The 24,078-nt window shown below is 41.4% G+C and overlaps 1 protein-coding gene across 1 annotated transcript in view; it reads right to left on the reverse strand.

Moving 5' to 3' along the window:
* SLC4A11 (solute carrier family 4 member 11) overlaps positions 1–24,078 on the reverse strand; it is an 85,337-nt gene that overhangs the window by 12,689 nt on the left and 48,570 nt on the right. Inside the window, exons 9-17 of the mRNA XM_088524989.1 lie at positions 21,356–21,562; positions 17,544–17,628; positions 9,885–10,010; positions 9,117–9,230; positions 8,100–8,232; positions 7,721–7,794; positions 3,281–3,530; positions 2,446–2,552; positions 1,156–1,324 (exon numbers count right to left, since the gene is read on the reverse strand). Coding sequence (XP_088381115.1) covers positions 1,156–1,324; positions 2,446–2,552; positions 3,281–3,530; positions 7,721–7,794; positions 8,100–8,232; positions 9,117–9,230; positions 9,885–10,010; positions 17,544–17,628; positions 21,356–21,562 — 1,265 coding nt within the window. The remainder of the gene's footprint in view (positions 1–1,155; positions 1,325–2,445; positions 2,553–3,280; positions 3,531–7,720; positions 7,795–8,099; positions 8,233–9,116; positions 9,231–9,884; positions 10,011–17,543; positions 17,629–21,355; positions 21,563–24,078) is intronic.

Below are 24,078 nucleotides of genomic sequence, written 5' to 3' on the forward strand. Positions count from 1 at the left end.
CATTTTGCTTAAATGGGATGCAATCAGAGAAGAGGAAAATTTAAGTGGCCAAAGAAAACCAAAGCAGTATGAACAGCTTTGTGCTTGTCTTCTCCCCAACCCAATAAAACTTCAGCTACAATACAGAGAATGTTAATGCAAGCTTATTCAAGGAGAAAAACCCTCTCACACATTACAATAACAGAAAAATCCTGAGACATGGCAGTTTCCCTGGAAAAAGTGTTGTATATGTTCATTTTTGGTACCATATCTGATCACAGCTGGCACAAAAACTTCAAAGAGAATATTTTAATACTGTAAAATCTTGACTCAAGTTTGCACATAAATCAGACCCATCAGATAAAACTGAAAATATATTAGACACACTGTTCTACTCTGCTTCCATCTTCCAAATTAATCACAAGCAGCTCAAAGATGAATCCTCTGATGCTCAAGTGCAGCACATGATCCTAAGACATTGCTTAGCCAGATGACCAGCTTTACATTAAGTTCTCTATATACCAAGAGCAATTTAAGTGACCACATCAGTCGATCACTAAACAGTTAGTGGTACATAACATTCCTACAATGGTCTGAGGAGCTCAGCTCATTGATGTTTTGCATTTTTGACTTACTGCCACACTACCAGCCTTTGGACACTTTAGGGCATTAAACAGAAATATTACTTTCATCTCTACAAGAGAAGTTCTGAAAAGTAGACATTGAGGATCTTTCCTAATCCAAACTAGTTGTGCTCAAAGTTCAGTCTGCAGGGGAAATTTAGTAGAGGAAAGGAGGGAAACATGGTAATAATAATTTTCATATTAGTTATCATTCACACTAGATTAGTAAAATTAATCTTCTCAATTTAGATTTTTGTTCCCTTCTGCAGATTACTATTCCCAATATTGGGCAGCAGAAGTCTGAGCACAGCAATACCCAGAATAAGACAACAATGGAGAAACCAGAACCACCTCTCCCAGATTAATATACTGTCATATTTTTGAACACGGCTTTTCAGTCAACCACATTTCAGCAGTAAAAACAGAAAATAGAGGTCCAGGGTACCTGCCCACATCAACCCATTGGATTACTAAGAACACCAGTAATGGTGCTGCTGGGAACATGCTCTAGATTTGCCCTCAGTAGAGGCAGAGGAAATGCCCAAAGCATTACCTGTTCTCCGGGGCGTTTGTGAGCGAGGCCACAATGTTCTGCTCTATGAAGAACAGCATCGAGAGGAGGAATCCCAGCCCCATGGCACTCATCACCGACCCAATGGAGAGAGACCGGACTGGGGCCAGCACAAACAAGCTCTCGGATGGGTTGTAGTTAAATTTGGACACTGCAAAGAAGAGAGGAATGATGTTAAGCTGCACCTTCTTATTCAACTATCAGCATGGAGTGGAGCCATGTTTTACCCATATTATGAACTATGGGGAAATCAACACATCAAGCAAGTTATGTTCTCTGGCATACAAGAGCCAGAAGGCCTCAAAATATGCCCATCCAGCATTTTTAGGTTAGCTTTACTCTCTGCTCTTACAACTTGGATACCATCCTGCTTTGGCAAATTATGGCTAGTTCTAGTAAGGTGGTGAGCGTATTTGAGAAACAGGAGGGAGGTTTGTTTCCTACAGATGCAAGGTATTTTTAGATTAGAAGTCTTTAATTCTAATCAACTGTAGATTCCTGCTCAGTTGATTTACTCAGAGGCATTTTAAAAATTTGCCTGTATCCAAAAATCTGTGCAAGGCACTTCAGTATAAATGTGTCCCTTTCTGCCAGTGGAAGAAATCTATCACTAAGGACAAGCTACAGATGGCAATGCATCAATTTACAATCCAACTGGATGAAATGGCCATTAGAAAAAATTAATTTCTTATTTGTTTCCATACATTTCCTCACATCACCTATTCACGTCATCATGGGACAATGCAATTCCTGTCCTCATTATCACTTCCTGATATGGAAAAGTTGATCTATTTGGCCAATGAATGGTGTATCGTTTTTAGATTTCCTCATGTAACTTAGAGCTGCCCAGATGCTCTGCACCATTTCACCTAAATTAGGAAGACGTAAAGTGGAGACAAACAGGACTGACTGGGATCATCAACCCTACGTCTGCAAAACTGGCAGCAACCCTTCCTGCCTACTAATTACCCTGTCCTTTGTTCTCTGCCAGAAATTGTTGATCTTCTTTATTGTTAGAGATCCATACTTTAGATTACATTCAGACTGAAAGACACACTTGAGTTTTTTTTCTAGAAAAAGAAAAAAAGCAGTCCCTTTTGATTAGATTTTTGAATGATTTAAATCTAAGATTGAATAAGTTAGGATTGTCTTTATACACATTTAGACAATTACACAGAAGCACTGAGATAGTTAAACAATGAGAGCATTACCAATACATTTTCAACCTTAAATGTTTTCCCCAGAATTTCAGAAAACAACAAGATAACTTACTTTCTATTTCCTTGAAGATATAGGAGCCCACAATAGAGAAAGTCAGAACTGAAATTGGTAAGGCACAGTCAGACAGAATTTCACGGACTCTGGCATGCAAATACGGGCTGCAATTTAAGACAAAAACAACTCTCATCAACATCACACTGATGGCACAACTGCTTACCCCAAATCACGTTCAATTTCTACCAATTGAGTATTCAGTCCAATGTTGCAATTTTAGAGATGCTGGGAGTGCAGAATTCAGCCCCAAGCTCTTGGGGATCTACCCTTCCAAGACTGATGAAAATAAGCAAGACTCAAAGAAATAAGAAACTAAGATGCAAACTAGAAAGGAGTCTTCCAGTACCATTGTGTTTGTGCCCAATTCCCACTCTTGTTTTATTTGCTTATTCAGGCATTTAGAGTGATGAGTTTAAGAAAACAGCAGTAACACCCCCATTACTCAAGAACACAGTGAAGGTCTCTTCCCGATAAACCTTCTAATATTATTGGGGATGATGTTCTTGCCCCCTCCCACGCCTTCAAAAATGAATCAATGCCTAATCAGGGAAAGTCACAAGAGTTCCAATGTGAAAAACATGGCTCAAAGCTTTCTAAAGAACACTTGTGACACCAAACATACACATGCATCTTCCAGTGACTGGACATTTTGTTCTACTACCAACAATTGTCAGGTGGCCAGCCAAGTTCTCCTTCAGCTTTGGCTATTTCAGCTAATGGAAGAGTTCCACCTGTTTGCACTGGTGTTCAAAATTAGTCTGAATCACCAGCAATTTATTAAGGGTAATATGAAATAATGAGTATTCTGAGCTCCAAGACTAAAGCAACTCACCTTTTCTTAAACTGATAGAGCGTATAACCAAGCCAAAGGGTACCCAACATCAACATGAGACTAAGGACAGCAGTTTCACGTCCATAATGCACATCATGAGTGCCTGTTTGATTCTCTAAGGACATGGATCTGCTCACTGATGAATTCATCAAGAAGGTGGTATTGATGCCGAAGTTTGGAATAGCATCAATTCGTGCTTTTTCCAAGTAACTGTCTCCTGTGCGCCCATAGTAGTAATATTTCTTAAAAACTGTACAAACAACCAACAGGCAAGCATTAGGATAGGTTTGTGACAATCAAAGCAACTAAAATAATGTGATTCTTTCTTGCTTGATCATGCAGTATTATTAATGTTCAGCTTTACCAATTTTATAGCTCTATCCCTCGAACCAGTAAAGACCCAGGAGAGCCATTTCTCTTACAAAGCCAGTGCTTTATAGATTTATTTTTCAGTTACTTTAGCAGGTAAAAGTTGCACTGATTTTGAGCAGTATTTTTGAAGTGTAAGGCTTACAGTGCTTAATCTTTATACAGCTTAATCCCCAGCACTGGAATTATTGCTCTAAAATACAAATTTAAGTAAAACATGTCCTTTCTGCAACCTGCTAAACAAATTGCATCAGAAACTCTGAATAAAATAAAAATGGGTAAGTTGACCAAATCCTTAAGACGACTATACAACGCAGAATAGCGACCTTCCTTTTGAGGCTGGTGTAAATTTTTTAAAAAATAAATTTGAATAGTCTGCCAGGTTTTGCATGCCACACATTAAACTGCAAATAGAGTTACACAGCATTTAAAGTTAACCTGTAAAAGACTAAATAATGCCTCTGGATCTGTCCATTATTGCATTAGGTTAATTCAGAGTAATTTATAAACAACATTAACAGCTAGACAAATACACTCTTGTTCTTGAGCATTCCAAGTGTACATATCTGTCATGTTCCCATTTCTATCACTTTGGAAAGCTCCAAGTATTTGTAAGTGTCAATGAGATGGTTTCACCTCTTTTGGCAAAGAGGAACCTGAGGTGCCACAAGGAACAAGCACAACCAAAAGATGTGGTCTGAGTTTTGCAGCACACGCAAACCAGGATTGTGTGAACAGACAGGAGCAGACAGCTCCTGCACACCAACAGGAAGACATGAGAGGTGGGAAACAAGTATGCCTGAGCTTTGCAGTTTCTACCTTTCATTAGTGAAGACACCTCACCAGGCTTCGCACAAGGGAAGACTCAAACGTTTGCCAAGATTGTCTTTAGACAAAAGTCCAGGAATCCAAGAGTTAGATGATGTAATGCTCCTGTTTAATAACCCTTCCCTCCATGTAGCTTATGAAAAAGCCAACTCTTAACCATTCCCATCAGCAGCTACATAGAAAAATAGGCAAAATTAAGGATTCTCACTGCAAGATCTCAATAAAAATAATAAACCTAAAACACAAAATAAATATAAATCCAGATATCAATACCATATGTCTAGGCATAATGACACTTATGAGTAGAAACCTTTCTTGGGGCTTTCACACTATATATTTTTTAAGCATCCAAATGCTTGACCAATGGATGGGGTCAATAGGATTTTAAGGCCACAGAATAGCAAACCTGTTATTTCATATTAAACACCTTCACACATGAGCTTCAACATCCTTGAGGAATGTTCATGGTTCAAGCTTTACCATTTCAACCTGATCTAAGGCAGCTAGAAATAAGGTGATAATTGCACAGTTAATCATGAGAAAGCTCCCCCTGCAAGGAACATCCCCTTAGGGACTGCGTTAGCACCATGTATATTGTGCATCGCGTGACAGGGACAAGGCCACACTGTTATTTCCTCTCTTCATCCTCCCAGCTGTGTCCATGCAAGCCGCACACCCCCGCCTAACGCGCAGCAAGGTAAGACAAGGCAGAGCACTGCTGTGACCTGCACACCGGCACAAAGCAGGCTGGAGGATTCAGAGTTTCCTGCTCTGCACATTAAAGGACACTTTTGTCATAAAAAACAGCAACGGGGGTATTTCCTGGGGATTAACAGCTGGCCAGGGCTAAAGAGCTGTTCACTGTCTCAGCAGCTCCTAAGCACTACTAAGTCCAGATATATGCACAATTCTTGAGCATATGATAAACTGACAGCACATACTACCACCCAGCTATGCAGGATAGATTTTCATGCCTCAATATTTGGATTAGGATTTAAATAAATAAAATAGTTTTGCTTCTTTCAGGGTTTCAGAACTCCTGACTTGAAACAGCCTAGCAAAGACAGACTTAAGACTGAGCACAACTTTGGTGTATTTAAGCCTAAGCACAGCTACACACACTACATTACAGTCAGTTCAGCTCAATTCACTCCACTTCAAAACCAGGTAGGTTGCTCCACTAAGTCCTGAGCTGAGGGTAACTTTCCAACTTAGTTACTATTTTAGTTACTGCAACAAGAACATGCCAGGATGGCCAGAAAGAACCTTTGTCCTGCAACAAGGGCTTTCTATAAAATAATTTTCTGTTATTAAATAACTAGATGTGCAAGAATTGGATAAGTGGATTTGACCACCCAAGTTCAGAGTACACTGCAAAGCAAGTCATGCTCTCCCTGAAACAGAGCCATCCTCAAGCACAGTGCGTGTTCAAGTTCCCTCCAACAATATTAGCTTGTGTTGTTTGCTTCAGCCAGTTCATAGCTGTTTCCTGTGGAGTGCAGATGTCAAGATCAAACAAACACAGCTTAGGTGGCTGGGCCACAAGCCGAAAACAAAGTGTCACCGGGAGAGTGAGGACGCACACGTCCAAATTCCTCTGTATGGGATTGCATCCTCCCCCTTCTTTCCTGCACATGTACCTTGCAGACCAGTGCTTCGAAAATAGAAGAAAATAAATCCAAGAGCAGTATGTTCCCAGGTTCTGTCCCCAGTTCTACTGTGTAATCCATGTGACACTGGCAGATCATTTGGGATAAACCCTGGGCAGCCTTCTGGGTCTGAAGACCTGATTTGATCTGAGGTCTCATTTATTCATATGTTGAGCACACACATGCAGCTCAAGTCAAGATGAGTTGGCAAACAAGTTATTGAGCTCTTACCACTACTCCACATAAGCTCAGCTCTACCCAACTACATGGGATAATCACACTAGTTACTTCCAGGCTCCTCTCCCTTTCCCTCTGCAATACTCTTAAAAATACTTACATACTCCTGAATGCCTGTCAGCCAAGATGAACAGATGCTTTGGTCTTAGCCTGCATCCTAGGGCCATGATACAGGAAAGCATACCTACACTTCACAAAAGCACTGTGACCTTATATAATTATTAGAGCCCTTAAATATCTTGGTGACCAACACCTTAGTGTCCCAGGGGAATGGCTCAGTGCATCCAGAACAGTGTACTAATTGCATACACAAGTCAGAGCTGTGTGTAGAGCACTGAGAAGACAAACTACTACAGAACAGTTTTTCCTTACCTATCTGGGAAAGATATCTGAAAAACACAGGTGTTCTGCAGGGGGAAAAAAACACTGATTGCACAATCAAAGCATATGCCCAAGAAGGCAATTAAGGATGCTCAATAAAGTCAGGAAACATCTCACTTCAAACTGCTCTGCGGTGTTAAACCTTCTCTTTGAAGGTGTTTGTCTTTGCATGTAAGGCACCATAAAGAGCCAAGCTCAACAACCTGGAAAATGGAAGTTTTGCTCAGCATGGTTAAGCACGTCATGAAGGATTCCAGGAGACAGCCCAGGCATTGGGGCTTTTGGACAGTTGATCATAAAACAAGGAATTCAGACTCAATTAATGTCTTGTCAGGATGAGCAGACAGACTGCCATCTGCATGGCATTTCTGCTAATGCTAAATATGCATTGCAATTCCTGATCAGAAAGCAGAAAGTTACCAGAGATTAGCACATTAAACTCCTATCTTGGTACCCCTGGGTGTTCATCTAGAAGTTAAGCCACAAATGGGGATCAAGTGGCTGGAAAAGGCAGAACTGCTTTAGAGACATGCAGGCAGACCTCACCATCCTTACAGAAAAGGCCTCAGAACGCAAAACTATTCAGAAATGAGTAGTCTCAACCAATCTCAACTCCCCTTTGGATATATTCACAGCTGTAATCTGAATACTCAAAAAAGTACAACCTGCACGCACTACTAAAAAAAAAAAATCAGATTGCACTATTTTGGTCTGAAACCCAGTTAATATCAGAGAGACTTTTCCAGCACCATTGATATAGGTTATCCATTTGATGAGTTAAATCTCTAACTAATCAGTATTAGGGATCAATACATCCCTATAAATCAAAGTGCTGGCACAAGGCTGTTAGTTTCATGGACTTTGTTTTTCTGGATACCCTGAATGAGCAGACATGGAACAAGCAACTATCACATGCATTTTTAGCATCCCACTTCCCTTTAAGCAGAGACCTGAAGAGCATTGTTGCAAGACTTACTTTTAGCAATGCCTTTAATAGCATCGAAAACAAAGGTGATAGATATAAAAAGTGCAATTACTTCTTCTGTTGACCTGTGGGAAAAAAAAGACATGAACACAGCTAGTAGCAGGATCTGCATTCAACTCCATTCTAACAAAATCAGCATATTCATGCATTGACATGAAAATATACCAATTTTAGATTCCAGCTCAGGAAACGAAACCCAGTGAATCTTTAAAAGCTCCTTTCAAGCTGGAACAATAAGATGAAATGATACTAGTCTCATCCCAAAAAATACACTTTGCAGCAAGTTTATAATTAAGGATCTTGTTGGAATATATAATTTTCCCATTTTCTGAATAATGGGATCAAAATATGACTTCTTGAAAATAGCTACCTTTTAAAGAGCTTCATCAGAAGACTGAAATTAAAGAGGGAGTACATCACAAGGAAAAAACTGTTCCACAGTCCAATCCAGGCATAGAAAGCATTAAAATCCAAGTTGTAGTCATCACAAATTCCACGAATGACTGAAAAAAATTTAAAAAACATCAGATTAAGCTTTGTCACCACCATCCTGAAATTCCTATCTATTTGATGGCAAAAACAAGCTAAGACAGTCCTGAAGCGCTATCCTATTCAACGGATACAAGCAAGCCAGAGTCAGGAAGGATCCCAAGCACTGAACAAGGCTTAGGTAAGTCAGACCTCATGCATTTTCCTTGCATATCTGTGCATGGAAAAGACACCAGACTAATTCAAGCAGATTTTTTTCCCCTCACCTCTAAAGACAGAGTGAGAAACACTTGGAAAATACTCTCCCATGCTGCTCAGTGCTTCTTCTAGGGGGCAAGACCATGAAATCAGCTGTCAGAATTTGCCATACACTGGACTGTTGGTGTTTCAAAGATGGTGTTAATCAAGGGTTTTGGTATCTGCTTTTGCACTCCATGCAATCAGTCATTGCATCGCTGGCTAAGACCTCATCTTACACTAACCAGAGCTCATCTGGCTGTTCATAGAGGTACTGATTCAAGTTTGCTCCCTTACACCTCTGGCTCACAAAACTGAGCTTGCAAACTGCAGCTGGGAGTCCACCTATCAACTTTTCAGACCAAGAAAGAATCCTCGTTTCAAGGCTCTTAGACACATGAAAAACACATGAAAAATTTCTTCTCTCTGAGGCAGAAGTGCTTATTCTTATGAGATTGTTTTTCTGTACTAGATGATCCCACCAGAAACCAATGTCCTTTAAGTCTGCATCAGATTACACTCCCTTCTCCCTCAGCACCAGAAGCAGCCCTGATTTATTAAACAAAAACCAGGGTGCTCAGGATCACATGGTTCTTGTGCAATATCCCATTCCACTAATCACAATAACACCATCCCCAGTGTATATATTTTGTAAACTTACCATTAATGTAGAGTGCTAAAGGAGCTGTAGTTAGGAGTACAACTAAAGGTTGCCCTGAAAACAGGGCATAAAGCAGCCCTCCAATACACTGGCCAATGATTGTCTTCTGCACATCTACAAGCAATTAGAAAGGATAGTAAGCATTTTTTTAAACCAATACCACTGACAGAGAAAAACAGTAGTTGGCTTTTGTGCCCATAAAAGCAGAAGACTCATGGCAATATTTAAAAGGCAAGACATTCTTAGAATAAGTAGCGACCCTTTGCCAGAAAACTTGTGCTAATAGTTTAGGATGCAGTCAAGATTCATATGCTGGACTATGAAAGCAATTTTAAAACCCTATAAAGCCTTAAACAAGTCTTATTGAGACCTTCAGGACAAGATTTTAGAGAGTCCTATGAACAGCAATAGTAGCATAAATGGCTCCACTGCACAAGGCATCATGCAGTACACCAACCGCTTAGGTACTGGCATCCAAACTGAGATCAAAAGCAGAGGAGCAGAGGCAGAGATTGCAGGCAACTCCTACATAGCTGCAAGACACGGGATTATTTAAAAATACTATGCTTCTATCTTTCAGTCATATTATACCATGAAAAGTGTGTGGTTTTCCAAACCATCTGAAAGAGTCATGAATATAAGAGTGATAAAGGCCTTTGGCGATGTTTACTTCAAGGAAAATTGCCCAAACTTCATACAACCAGAGCAGTCTAACCAACATGAACACACAACATCCAAAAAACAGATGCACAATGTGGATCAACTTACCAATAGCTCCTCTGGTGTTTTCATCATTGAGCGACCCAAATGCAATAGCTGGAAGGAGGCAGGCAAAATATAGAAAAATCATGGTTGTGATATATTTTCCTATAGCCTTGTTGTTTCCAATAACACCTAGCATAAACCAGAACAAAAGAAGCATTAGTACCACACACTTCTCTAGCATTAAAACACTGCTCGAAACAACTTCATTTACCCCTAGTTCTTCCAGTGCTGAAAGGCAAAAGTCTAAACTCAGTCTATGCTTTTGCACAAAAATTCTTTGATACATGGTCTATAAGCAGCATATACATGGACAGTATTGATGTAGCAGCTGGGAAGTGCCCTAGGCAAGTAGAATGGTTAATATATAAAGTATCTTGCCACATGTAGCCATCTAGAAAATATTGATGAATATTCTTGGCAAGATGACACGATTCAGAAAAATAAAATGAACTGCATATAAAATAAGAACTGCCAAACACTAAAGGTAGAATAATTTGAGAGAGATAAGGGAGAAAGGGAAGGAAAGTCTTAAAGGTAATTCTGAACATTTGCTTTTGCACAACCATGCTCTTTTGCTCAGCTGGGACCAGAACTGGAAGCACCAATGTGCCAGCAGATAATGCCATTTCTGGCATCATCAAAACAGGAAGCGTTGAAAATGTTGTCAGGTTTTGCCAACCTAAAAGGGTTGAAAGATCAAAGAATAAATCGTGAATTTAGGATTTATAACCTCCTTCCATCCCCTCTGCCTTCTTAATACCAACTTGGTAGGTATTCTGTGATATGCCTTCAATTAGCTTTGTGATGCTTGTCTCCAACTCATGATGCTCTAGGCAGAAAAATGAAGCATTTCATTTTTTCCCTAGACAGAAATCTGAGGTTATGGGCTTGAATCAATAATGTGCTATGCTGAGCCAATTAGTGCTAGCAGACTTACAGAAACTAATAACAAAGAGGTCAGGAATGTGTACATTAACAGCTTTGCTTTAAAATGTTTTTTGGAAAAAAACACACCAGACCAAAACAAAAGTAACTGGAGAGGAATTAAAGTATCATGATATGAATTTAAGGGCCTCTGAAGTAGCATTACTTCCCTACTTTCAGGGCAAGGTCCATCTGCAATGAACTCATATCACATTGCAAGAGAAAGAATTTGAGATGGTAGCAGCTGATACCACCTGAGGACCATTTTACTGAGCAACCTCTGTGGAAGATGCAATGTAAATCTGCTTTTCCAAACGCCTTGTAACAGCCTTTGATCTGCCTGAGCTGCAATCCTTCATGGTGTCCCCACTGCAAGACCCTTAGAGAGATACAGAGTTGTTCAGTTTCACTTTCCGGCAGCCACCTGAGCAGCTACCTCCCATGCAGCATCTTACCCTACTTGCAAATGTCTCTCAAGCCTTTGGTACCACCAGTCCATTGCCTACGGAACTAGGCTGCCATGAAGGGCATCGAATCTGAGGCTCTTGCTGCAGCACAGAAAAATCTGAATATCACCACAACAGCGACTAGAGCTAGTACAAAAAGCAGCCACTCGATGACTTTAGGATCTTATCTAATATCTGTTTTCTGCAGCATCTACAGAGCACAGAAAACAGCACCTAGGAAGATTAAACACCCAAATCAGTTTGTTTCCAATGATCAGCTTGCCAGATGAGTAGGACATGTCGTGATGGCTCTCAGACATGGGAGGAACACACAGGTAGGACTTCCCATGCTCAGCATCCTTGAGAAAAGAAAGAGCAAGAGGTTGAGATGAGGAGACATCTCAAGCATGAAAATGTGAACCTGACCTTCCAGGAGTCATGGGACCAGTTGTTGCAAGGCAGATTCCTTTCAGTCTGTTTTCCAGATTCAGAAACCACAGACAACATTCCTGACCACTCTTGGCTACCACAAGGTCTGAAATTTACTTCTTAGGGATTAAAAGTTCTCATGTGAGTTCAAGGCCAACAGCTGCGTGCTCATCCCTCACTCTCAAGTGCCCAGAGACCTTTAGAGAAGATGAAAGACTTGGCAGAGTCAATAGAAGAAAAAGTGGTAGTTTTACAAGTAGATTCACATCTTTGAGTAATCTACTCTGCATTGCTTTGTGGATAAAGGACCCTCTCCAAGAGGAAAAATCAGAGGTGAGATCAGAGGCAGCAGTGATGGAAACCTTTGAAAACATTCATAGGAAACAAAACACAAGCTACTGGGACAAGAGAAGTGACAAGTTACATCAATGCTCATCTGCTGAACATAGAATGATATTTAAGAGATGAGGTGCTTCCTAAAAAATGCAGGTAGATAAGCTATATTGAGAGAAGGTGGGGAAAGCCTTCAAGTTCAACATCAAAAGCTCATATATGGATTTGAGTTTCAGCTTCAATCCTCAAAGCAAGCATTTCAGGAGGATTCACTACTTATTGCAGAGGTCCTTACATAATATCACAATTGGACTAAAGTTTTCCAGTACATTCTATTCTTCACATCTTATCCAGGAGACTACGGGATGGAAAAGTGACCAAGTCCTTTCTGGCAGGCCCAAAACTCACTTTGTGAAAGGATATGTTCAGTTTGCTTTAGCTGTAGTCTCCATTACAAACATGAGCAGCCACCCTTTAATTACAGCTAAAGTCAAATACTGAGATATACTGAGTTTTACAGACATTCATCTGACACTACCACTAAATTCTAGCATTAATCACAATATACCTTTTAAAGTCAACACCCAAATATTTAAAGGTCTATCTTGCAATCTAAAGACTGACACTACTTCATTTAAAAGGAGATGGGCTGCAGTATGACAGTGCTTCATCTGCAGCAGACTCAGGAGTTCAGCCTTCGAGAAATGTGTCACTAACCGCACAGTGTCAATTCGTAGCATAAAAAAATACCAACTCACTCACCAGCTGTGGAATTTGAGTAGCTGACTATTACAGATGAAATCCCTTGAAATTAAGGTACACCTACACATTGAAATGGGAAGTAATTATGTTCATCGGTATGACAGTTCTGTTTCCTTGCTCTACTTTTTGAAAAGACTTAGTTTTAAGGAAGATGTTAAAGTGAGAACACTAGGCCATTACTGGCCTCACTTTGTTTGACATTCTACATCAAGAAGCTAATGACCAAGAGACCCAGCAGCTAGGACAGTTCCTTAAACCTAATTGTACATTTAGTGCCTCAAAATTGAGGCAGGCATTCTATAAAACATCCAACTATTAATGTTCCTCCATAATTCTCTGAAATATCTAACATGAGATAAGTTTAATTATAGTGTTATGCATTATATTGTCAAGGCCACACCTATTAAAACTCCAACTAAACACATCTACACCTTTCTACAGTGCTAAAAACCTCATAGTAAGAATAGATACTCATAGGTTTTACTCAAAAAAATGCAGAGTTAAACTTCTTTCAATCTGGCCTTTCACATGTTAGTAGCTGCTGAACTCTGTCCAATTTTCAGATGAAAAAAAGATTAATCTTCCATGAAGTACTACAAAAAATAAATCCCCAAGTACAGCAGATGAGACTACTTAAAGAATTTAGCCAGAAAAGGAAAACCCCTCTTACTGATTTTTGGGCAGAGAAACCACGCACATGCTCAGACTTGGTAAGTTTGAAGAGACAACAACAAAAAACAAGGGCCCAGAGCTTCTACCTCTTCCCTCACTTCCTTTGGTCCATTTCCTGTGGACTTCCACTCCCCTGAAAACATATCCATATACTCAAGAAGTATAAAAGCATCTTTGTGAATTTCCCTGCATAAGAGACTTAGAACAGAGCTGTGAGTCCAGGTCATTATACCCCAAGGCATCAAAAAACTATCCTCAAACAGCTTTAAACCTTCACACTGAGCTGACATTCAGGAATGAAGGGATCAATGCAAGAGCTTGCCACACCTGACCTAGGGCAAGTGAGGCCCAGGAGAAGGGTAAAAAGACATCCCCAAACCCTTTTATTTCTTCTCCACAGATACACACTTCTGCTAAGTAAGGCAGACAGAGCAAATGGGTCAGAAAAGGTTCAGGAGAGCCTGCAGCAGAGCTGCAGTCAACATCTCAGCAGGTTTAAGGCCCAGAGGCCAATATCAAAGCCTGCCATTTCAATCATATTTATTCTAGCACCTTTAAGCCCTTGCTTCTAGCCATGTCCACAGTGCAGGACACTTCAGAGACACCCCCACAGCAAATCACCAGCTGCACCAAGGCAGGAAGCCTTTGCTAGCAGACATGTTCACATGAGCTTGTCACAGATCCTCTGCAGGACCAAGGACAGAGAGGCATTCACATTTCCAGTCAAGCTGCTCATGCATCAAGATATGATGAAGAGAGGAGCGGGGGAAGAGGACTCAAAAAACCTCAACTCTCCTTTAAGGCACAAGGAGAAAGAGAAGGGTTCAAAACGAGGGTTTCTATAGTGTTGAAGCTCAGCAAAATACCAGACACCTCAATGCTCCCCCTAGATAGCCCAAACACTACACACAAGCATTGAGAGTATACTCCTCTGTGCTGCAGCAGGAAATATTCAGAGAGTAAAGGCAGTAAATTTAAGTTGCTGACAACTTGAAGCAGAGCCCAGGCAGATTCTGCACCCTCAAACCAGTCTCAAAAACAAACTTTCAGGAAGCTCCTACTGTTCATTTTCAAGGGTAATACAAATGCACAAGCACCCTGTGCCTATTGAGATTCTCAGGATAAAGTGCTGCACAAAAACTGAAAAGCAGAATTGCATGAAAAGCAGAATTGCATGAATAAGGGTTGCAATCATTAATAAAAGACTCCACAAATGAATCCCAACTTTAAGTGATTTAGCAGTTATGTTCAACCCAATTTATCAGCAGATGCTCCTGCTAAGAGACACCTATTGCAGGACACCCACACTAAAGTCTTGCAGCAAGAGCTTAGAAAACGTTTCCTTATTTTCACACATTCAACTGCAGAAATAAAACTGCAGCCAACACACACAGAGGCCCATCACAACCCACTTCTATAATCTAAGTCAGACCTAAACTTGAAACAAACCTTAACCTGGACAGAAAAGCAACCAAAAAGAAACAAGCCATCCCTCAAAAACATATATGTTTTAGATATTACTCTTTTCCCCTCCCAAGTCATGAGGGCTAAGGATCAGTTAGTGGCTAGCTTTATTTGGTGCAAGATCAGCCACATGAGCATCCACCTGACAAAACACTCAATGGCCCTACAAAACCTGTTATTTATCTGCCTGCTCTTAATCAGTTCCTGTATCTAAACCAAAACCACAGATTGTCTCAGATTGAAAATTTAGACTCCAAGCATCTTTTAAAAAGCATCTTTATAGCTCAGATCTGATGCATGCGGTTGTCTGGAGAGCAGATATTTGGACAGCTCAAATCCCCAATGTTCTGGTACTCTGCTGCTTTGTGATGATCTAGGAATTTCACATTCCCAATCACCTTCATTCTTGGTGGTTTACAGCAGATGCTTAGCACTCCATATGGTTTGCATTCCACACAGATCCTCAAAGACTTCAACTCACTTCCTGATTTCTGGGAAGTAGCACATATTAACATATCCCATTATTTTAATCATGCAGCATGAGGAGAGGATGAAAGAACATAACTGCTATAAGGTGAGCACTTCCCATTGAGTTGCAATAGTTCTTGAGTTTCTCTTCAGGTCTCCAGAAATGGTAGTGGTGCACAGACCCCCTTTAATGTACTTGTTTTATACAAAAAAAACTTCCAAATTTGTCATATTGATTCCCCAAATGATGGCCTTTCATCACTAGAAGTTAGTAACTAGAAGTTAGTTAATCCACACACCTTGCTTAAACAAAGCCTGGTCTGCTATATGCATTGCTTACTGGGAGTCCTTTGGGGAAAGTTTGCTAACCCGTCCATAGCTGAAAATCTCAGTTTAGCAGGCATTGCACAGATTCCTTAGGGTGTCTACAGACCCAGAACATGTATTTCCAACTCTGACAGGACCATGGCACGATGCATTCATGCCTACAAACCTGCTGCTGCTGTACTCAGGAGCACAGCCAGAACAGACACTACTCTGGCTTGAAGTGCACATGGGTCCCCATAGTATTCTTCTTGAAGGAGCTTGGAGCATATTCCTCAAACTGCTTCACTACCTCTTTGAATAGTTTGACACTTTGACAGCCTACAAAGCAGTAGCCATGGAATTGAGGCACCCTGAGTCCATTCCAGAGGTGTGAAAGTTAGGGGTTCAATCCCTGAGCCAGATCTAGTGTTAGCAAGGCACAAGCTCTGAGCTTTCTGGCAGGGTGCTTTCAAGCAGGCTCTTCACTGCTATCCTGAAAACAGTTTGTCCCCTTTCCTTCACAGGACAGGTCCACAGTCACCAGAGAATTCAGCCTTAAGGGCTCAGTCTCAAATGGAACCTGCCTTTTCACCTCAAGCATCTTGAAAATTGCTTAATTCCAGCAGTTAACAAAGCACCCAGAAAAACCATCCAGAAACAAACCACACACAGCAAGTGGCTTGGCCTATTTTATTCTTTCCAGAGTAGATATTCAATATCTACAAAGCACTGCAGACCACCGATTGCAAGACAAATCATCATGGGAGAAGTTTCTATCTCACAGCACTTCAAGCCAAAGCTGGTTTCATGTGTGAAATGACCACCCTGGAACACAGAGCTCAGTAATTCTCCAGGCAGAGCACCTCCTTCTGCAGAGCAGCAGACTGCTTTGCCTCTGGCATAGCAGGTCATGCCAAGATAGATGAGTTAAGGATATATCTGCACACCTACCATGCTGGCTCTCAGCTGGGCACATGAGCTTCAACTGTCCAGAAAGAGTCATCCTGGTTTTCTCATGCCAGCTCAGAGGTGATATCCCTTTCCAGAGGGGCAGGGGAGAATGCAAGGATGATTACATCTTGATGTATGAAGGATGTAACAGTAGGAATGTGCTTAACAGCCCAGGATTCTCCCTGCCTACCCTTCACATCACAATTTTTTGCAAACTCTGGTTTTGATTCCAGAGATTTTAATATATTAACAAACTCCCAAATGATCTGTGCTTTAATATCAGACTGAGGCTAACCTGAAGACTCTTCACAACCTCTGATTTTTGAATGCAAATATTTAAGTGGAAAGGGAGAAAGGGACTAAAAATTCACATGGCCATAGTGGGAGCTACACAAAGCCTGAAACCCAAGGCTCAGTACAAGTATTGTATTTTCTTCTGTGTGTTCTCACTACAGCAGAAAACTATTCTCTTTAAGAGGCACTAAGCTGATGTTTCTGCAGCTCAGGTCTTGTTTGAGCACTTCCACCCCCCACAGCATTACCACAATCACCATTGGCTTGCCAATCAGGAAGGGCCCATTGGGCAAGTGCTAACTAATTAGGTTGCAGTGTGCTGATCTGTGTCTGGACATGACAATAATCAATCCATCTAATCATCTCATTGCTTAATGAGAAATAAAAACACCATCTACATACAGCTAATGTCTTCATTAAGGGAACACTGCAAACCTCATCTATAACATGCCATTTTGCCTATTCATAGGCTTTTATCAACATGTTCTTTCAAATGAGAAATAAGAGTGCTATTACACATCAAAGAGCATATTCAATGCACACTGTAAACAGGACATTGTATCACAAAAATTCAAAATCAGGCCAATGCTTCCATAAACACTGGCCAACATACCGTCAGTGAAGTCCAAAGCGTACACTGGAAATCTTCGTGCAATGTCATCAGAAATCCCCTTGCCAACATTGAGAAACTCATGCAACTAAAGAAAGGAAGGAAGTGCTGTGTCAGTTTAAAGGCTCATGCATTGTTAAAGAGATTAACCTCCTTATTCAATATTGATATGAGCAAAACTGGTCATTTTGAATAGACCATTTTGAATAGGTCATTTCAAATCAGATTTTGTAATGATAATAGACATAAACCCTTTGCACTTTAATAGTGAATTATATCCTCAGAAGCACTGTAAGAAAAAGTCCCCAACACACCATATTTTCTTCCCTTCCTTCCCTCCCTCTTCCCCTTCCCCACTCACATCCCTGCTTCACAACTGAGGGAGTAGATACAGAACACAGAAGTGACTCTCCAAAAACACTCTTGGCCAACAACATGATTAGATTTCAGGTGCTGGGTGATGCTTGAGTACTTGCAGCATCTATGTTGGGTCAGAGCTGCCCTCCCAACCCCTCCAGCCAACTCCAGATTCAGATCAGGCAAAATGTTCCCTAAATTCATGAAAACCACTCTGGAAGGGCACCTTTGTACATTATTCTCTTCACCACTTTCACAAAGGGGGAAGACCTCAAATCAATAAGACACCTGTCTACACCTCAAACTCCATTGAAAAAGATGCTGGAATTGCTTCAAATAGAGCCTTAACTTCTGTCCATAAACAAGACAAATGCTGTGAAGAGGTCTCAAAGACCTGACATGCTCTCTTTTGTCTGGGGACCTACAGGATGCAAGTATTTGTTTACAAGATCTAATGGGCATGACAGGTAATACAGAGCTTTTTAGAAATACACCACAGCTGTTATTGACTTACAGCCTCCCAAATCTCAACTAAATCCTTAAGGAAAACATTGAAAGCATCAGAGTAAGCAACACTTGCAAACGAGACACCTGTCTTTTTTGCTATCTTCAACTCTGGGTATAAATGCTACTACTAAAAAGAAACAAATAAACAAAAAAACACAAAAATGGACCTTTCAAGTTTGATTATCCCTAGCCAACTCACATTAAGTATTTCATGTTTCTTGCAGACCTAGGTAAAGAATATTCACAACCTCTGCTAGAGGCTGCAACAGGAGAGAAAGAAAAATGTCACAGATTCAATATCTTTGCCAAAAAAGCACCTCATCACAACACAGAGATCTTCCCAACTTTGCCTGGCTAGTGCGCTGTGAAGCCTCAGGGATTCAGGAAGGACTTCATGCTATTGTGTTCATTTAGACTACACAGCCTCATCTTCCCTCACAAGACTCACCTGTCTTGCAGTGCCTGGAAGTTCAGAGTCACATCAAAGTAAAACCTCAAATTCACATCAGAAAACAAAACTCTACTAGAGACAGCACACCCCAGATAGAGCAATCAGAATTTTAGGTGCAGAGGATCACCATCTCATATTTCAGCTACTTGAACCTATTCTGTTTCTGTTAGCATATTGCCAATGCGCTTGTATTTTAAGTCCCTGTCCCAGACTTCTAGAAACCAAAAACTGAGGTCTACATTCCTTTAGTGGTGGCACCTCTCACGGTCCCATCTGTGATGCTCTCAAGGCAATACACTGATACTGCGATGCTTGCTCCAGAAGGCATCTTTCCCAGAGCTACACCCTCCCACCAGGCTAAAACCTAATTAGCCTTTGGAAACCACCACTCAAGTACCCAACACAACCTCCTTCAAACTCCTATTCTTTCAAAGGTCCTTCTAGCACTTTGTGCTCCCACTAATAGAGGTGGGAGTAGAAAGCAAAAAGGAGGACCCATAAAAAAACAACTCAAAATTTACCAAACATCCATTTTCCATTTTACAAATTGCTCCAAGTATCTTGCCATAAACTTGAGCAAGAGGCTCAATCAGCCTTATTAGTTATGCAATCAGAAAATAGCTCCTTCAAGAACAGACTCCTTTCAGCCACCACCTAAAACAGAGAGCCCCTTCCTTTTACAGGAGTTCACTTGTGCAATACAGGAGCTCCAAATTAGGGTATTTTAACCTGGGGTGTTTACAGATTGGACAAAACTAGGGTGTGATTACAAGTCAGCTACCAGATTAAATGCTTCCTTTCATGCACTCTATCACACAGAGCAGGCCAAGAGAGGACTAGTGGAGATTATTCTGCACTCATCAGCTTGTAGGAGAACTATGATCCCAAGCCAAACTCACTCCTACAGGCAAAACTTTGTCAAGAAGATGGAAAGATAGCTCCATACCGGCTCTTAAGAACTCTGCTGGCAAACCCACTTAGGGCAGGATAAGCACATTCTTCTAGGAGACATCAGAACACATAGGACAAGAAAACTGAAGGGGAAAAATGTTATAAAAACGATGACTGATCAAGTCAGTAAGACCAAGAATGGCTGTTGCCAAGAACAAGCATTAAAGAAATGGACACAGCTATTTACAGGACTCAGCAATGGAAGGTCTGCCTGGCAATACCTCTTGCCAAGCTAGAGGCTAGGAACACCACTTCTTGTGGTCAATGCTTATCAGGTCAGCATTGCTAACAGAAACCTGCTCTCTGATTCTGAGCCATAGAGCTGAAATCTCTATACAGACCTTAAAAAGGTACTTTTAGCAGGAGACCAAGCAGTCCTGAAGACTCAGAGCTAGTATACTGCCAGTCATCCCTTAGAGGTTCAAACAAAGAGTTAAGCTTCATTCACTCATGTGACACTGCTGAAGTTAGTCCAGATATCACTACTCAATGACTGAGTTTCAAGAATATTTCAAGACTCACAGGATGGCTGAGGTTGGAAGGGACCTCTAGAGATCATCTAGTCCAACCTCCATGCTCCAGGAGGGACATCTAGAACATGTGGCACAGGGTGGCATCCAGATGGGTTTGGAAGATCTCAAGAGAAGACGACTCCACAGCCTCTCTACGCAGACTGTTCCTGTGCCAAGCCTCAATCTACTGGCTCTTAAGATTGCATGTATGGTGACTGGCACAGAGTTCAAGTTGCTACCTATACAGGAAGGCACCTTATTGAAAAAGAAAATTGTAGACTTTGCTCATTTCCAGATGTGCAGCTGAAACCCTTAATTCTACTCCAGAAAAAAGCAATAAGTTACCAGCTGTCACACCATAGACAACGCTTTATGATTAGTAATACATGAACAAGAGTAGCAGGCTAGAGATAGCACAAACTAGTTTGTTTTGCAGGTATGCTGCGTGGTTAAAGGAGGAATTTATGAACGGAAGAGTGCAGTAACCAATACACAGGAAATTCCAGAAAAGAAAGCGGAGTTACAGCATTTCCCTCAAACTTCAGAGTAGAAAGCCAGTTCACAGTACAGAGCTACAGATCAAACAGCAAGAAGTCAGGCAAAGTACTGGCAGACAACTTGCAAGTGAAATTACTATGTGTGGACAAGCTAAAAAAAATCTGACCATAGGAAAGACAAGCAGCAGTATCTTCAGAAACTTCTTCTGATTGTAAGGATTAAATACCTTGTATTGACAAAGCTCAGCAATTCATTAACCCCACCTTCAACATCTGGAAGCAAAGTTGTGACCATCAACTCCCTACTGATTCTGTCCCATTCTATCCCATCAACACTCACACCTTGGAAGAATCTTCCTTGGATTTATGGCAGGATTTGAACATGAACATGTAGCTGTTTGTAGAAACCTCAGAACAGGGAGCTTGTAAGAGGGCATGATGGATAAGCAGCAAAAATGCCTTTTCTCCTTAACCCTAAACCCTCACATTGATGCATTTGGACACCACCACAACATAAAGACACACGTTGGCCAGTCCTACCTTGAGCGGCTTAGGGCTGTGTGGCTTATGCCCATCGCTCACTGCTGAGGGTCTCTGATTCACCACTGTGAGCAAGTGACGTTGGTGCACTAAGGCTTCCTTGAACTCCTCTTCAGTTTTGGTCTCCAGAAGTTTCTGCCGAAAGGTTATGTCCGAAAACATCGTGGCAAAGGTCCGGCCCACCTCTGTGGCAGTTTTGGTACTTTTCTGTGAGGATGCAGTAGGGAAAGAAAGATGAAAAACAAATTAATCCTTTTTTCCCTCCCCGCTCCCAACATTCTTCTTGTGTTACCAGAAGAAAGCCACTGGTTTGGCCCTTCCAGCACCACTGTCTGAAGAAAAAGTCATTCTGCTAACTTACTTTTAGGACCTCCAGGGATTCCCCATTGGGAATAACACATGTGGAGGTTGTTCCAGACTTGCACATGCCAACCACAGCAGGAGCTCTGTGCACATGCTGATGTTTCAGCAGAAACATGGATCTGTTTCTCTGCCAGCTTACCAGGACGAAAGCCCAAACCGAATCGTGCTGAGCATACATATACTTTATCCCTCTAGTCCTTCAAGGCTAAGACTAAATAGATAAAGATTCTTGCTATCATATGGTCTCTCATGCTTTCCTGCTACTGGGATAGTCAAGACTCCTGCAGGTGAAGGTGTCTAGCTGTGTTTTCCAGTAGACAAGGATTATTGTATACATCTGCTTCATCATCTTTATATTTTCTGGGCATTAAAACCCAATTTGGTCGGTTTCCCTGGGGCAACTCCAGTAGAAGTAGAGATTTAGAGCTCTCAGCTAAAGTACCAGGGAAGGCGCAAGGAAAAAGCAGAGAAAATAAGCAGCTGAACTTGAAATACAGTGCTACTTGTATGCTTCTCCAACAAATGCCTAGAAGGGGCAGGAGACTTAAGAGCATGAAAAAAGTGCCTATTCACTGACTAACATGTCTGTGAGCTACAGGCTTGATATTTGAGGGTGCAGCTTAAACACTATCAAAAACACTTTCCCATTACTTCAAACACACTGTAAATGAGATATAAGGCAGCACTAAGGGACAGAGGCATGGACTTGGCCATTTTGTGCAGGGATGGAGATATCTATAAATCCCAACCTGCTCAACTTACTGCATCACTTTGGTCAGGCTAGAAAGATACCTGCCAAGGCAGCTTCCAAGCTACATGCTGTCAGAGCCAAGGCTAAGAGCTGCTTCTGATGCTAATTTTAAGCATCTTCTGCTACACTCAGCTCCCTCTCTACAGCCACTACTGGAGACACCCAAACAGCCATCCTCCTTTGGAGGGCCTCCAAACTCCTAGCATTACTGTGTAGAGTAGTAGTGTGCGTTATTGATCTGAATTAATTCTCATGATTCACAACAAAGCAGATGAGCCATCTCTTCAGGAACACAACCAAATTAATTCAGTGTCATTTGATGAGGAGACATGAACACGTGGGGCACACCACTCTAGTCTCAGTCATCCTTTCAACACTGATTGCTCACCACTTGCCTCCTCCTCACATTCACCCTCTCTTGTAGCTAATGTCACTACAGATGTGCTCACTAGAGTTCCTTTGAATTTAGCTTCCACAGAAGGTCTGGGTTTGGGGGCTATGAAGGCTTTTGAGCTTGATCCTTCCAGATTAAACCAGCCTGGGTTTGTCACAGCAGGGAAAAGGATGAAGGCTTCTTATTTCACCTCTGAGAGGCAGTCTCCTTGGGTTGAACACAGCAAAGAGTTACTTTGAGTTGCCCAATACTGTTTACTCTCTGCTCTCCCACTCTAACTCATCTTTCCCAGGGAGAGGAATGTTTGTAAGATCTGTGCTCCTCCTCCAAACTGTTCAAGTCTCTTTCCATTCCCTATGTTAAAGACTGAAGAACTGTATTCCTTTGCACAACAGATGCCCATTTCCCAGGCCTTTTTCACCCCCTCCAAGCAAAGCTCATTTAATCTGTTACTGTCAGCAGGTTAATTATTTTAACGGCTGTACCAGAAATGCGTACTTCAAGCTGGCTAGATCAACTCATTTAAAGTAAAGCATATTGGCAACTGCAGCTCTGCTTGGCCTCCGCTCCCTTTCCTTAATTTGATGATGTCCATTAAAGTTGCAGACTTTCAGGATACAAGCGGATGCAGAGCTGTTTGTTGGGTGCTTTGCACAGAGCTGGCTGGAGATAAGCTAAGTGCCCTATGATGAGAGAGAGATCAACACAACTGCAGGCCTGTTCAGTGGTTTGCTTGTGCATTTCATGGGGACATGAATATGTTTTCAGCCTGTAGAGTTTAAGATCTATGCCAAGAGCATTGAACCACTCTGGAAAGATCTGCCAAAAAATGCTGGGAAATAAGGAAACATCAGTATTTCCATTTCAACAAGGGTGGTGGTAGAGGGAGGAAGACAGACAGACGAGACTAGGAGGTCCCAGGGTCACACAGATAGCATCAAGAAGCAGGAAATTCAATCCGGATCTCTCACATTTCAGACAAGGTCTCCGACCTCCCCAGCACCTCCCAGCAGCAGAGCAGCCTAAGAGCTTACTCAGACAGCTCGAGCATGACAAGGCCTTGAGCTTTGATCTCCTCAGCCATGAGACAGTAGGACAGGACACACACGAGTTGATCAAGTCCATGTCCCAGGGCTTTTTAGAAAGTAGAAAACAATCCCCAACTGCTCTTAATGTGCCCTATGAGAATACAATAAATGAGCGTGCTACCAAGTA

Source organism: Tinamus guttatus, unplaced genomic scaffold (assembly GCF_059628265.1).
Source record: "Tinamus guttatus ecotype Peru unplaced genomic scaffold, ASM5962826v1 Tinamus_guttatus_pri_ptg000218l, whole genome shotgun sequence".
Taxonomy (NCBI): domain Eukaryota; kingdom Metazoa; phylum Chordata; class Aves; order Tinamiformes; family Tinamidae; genus Tinamus; species Tinamus guttatus.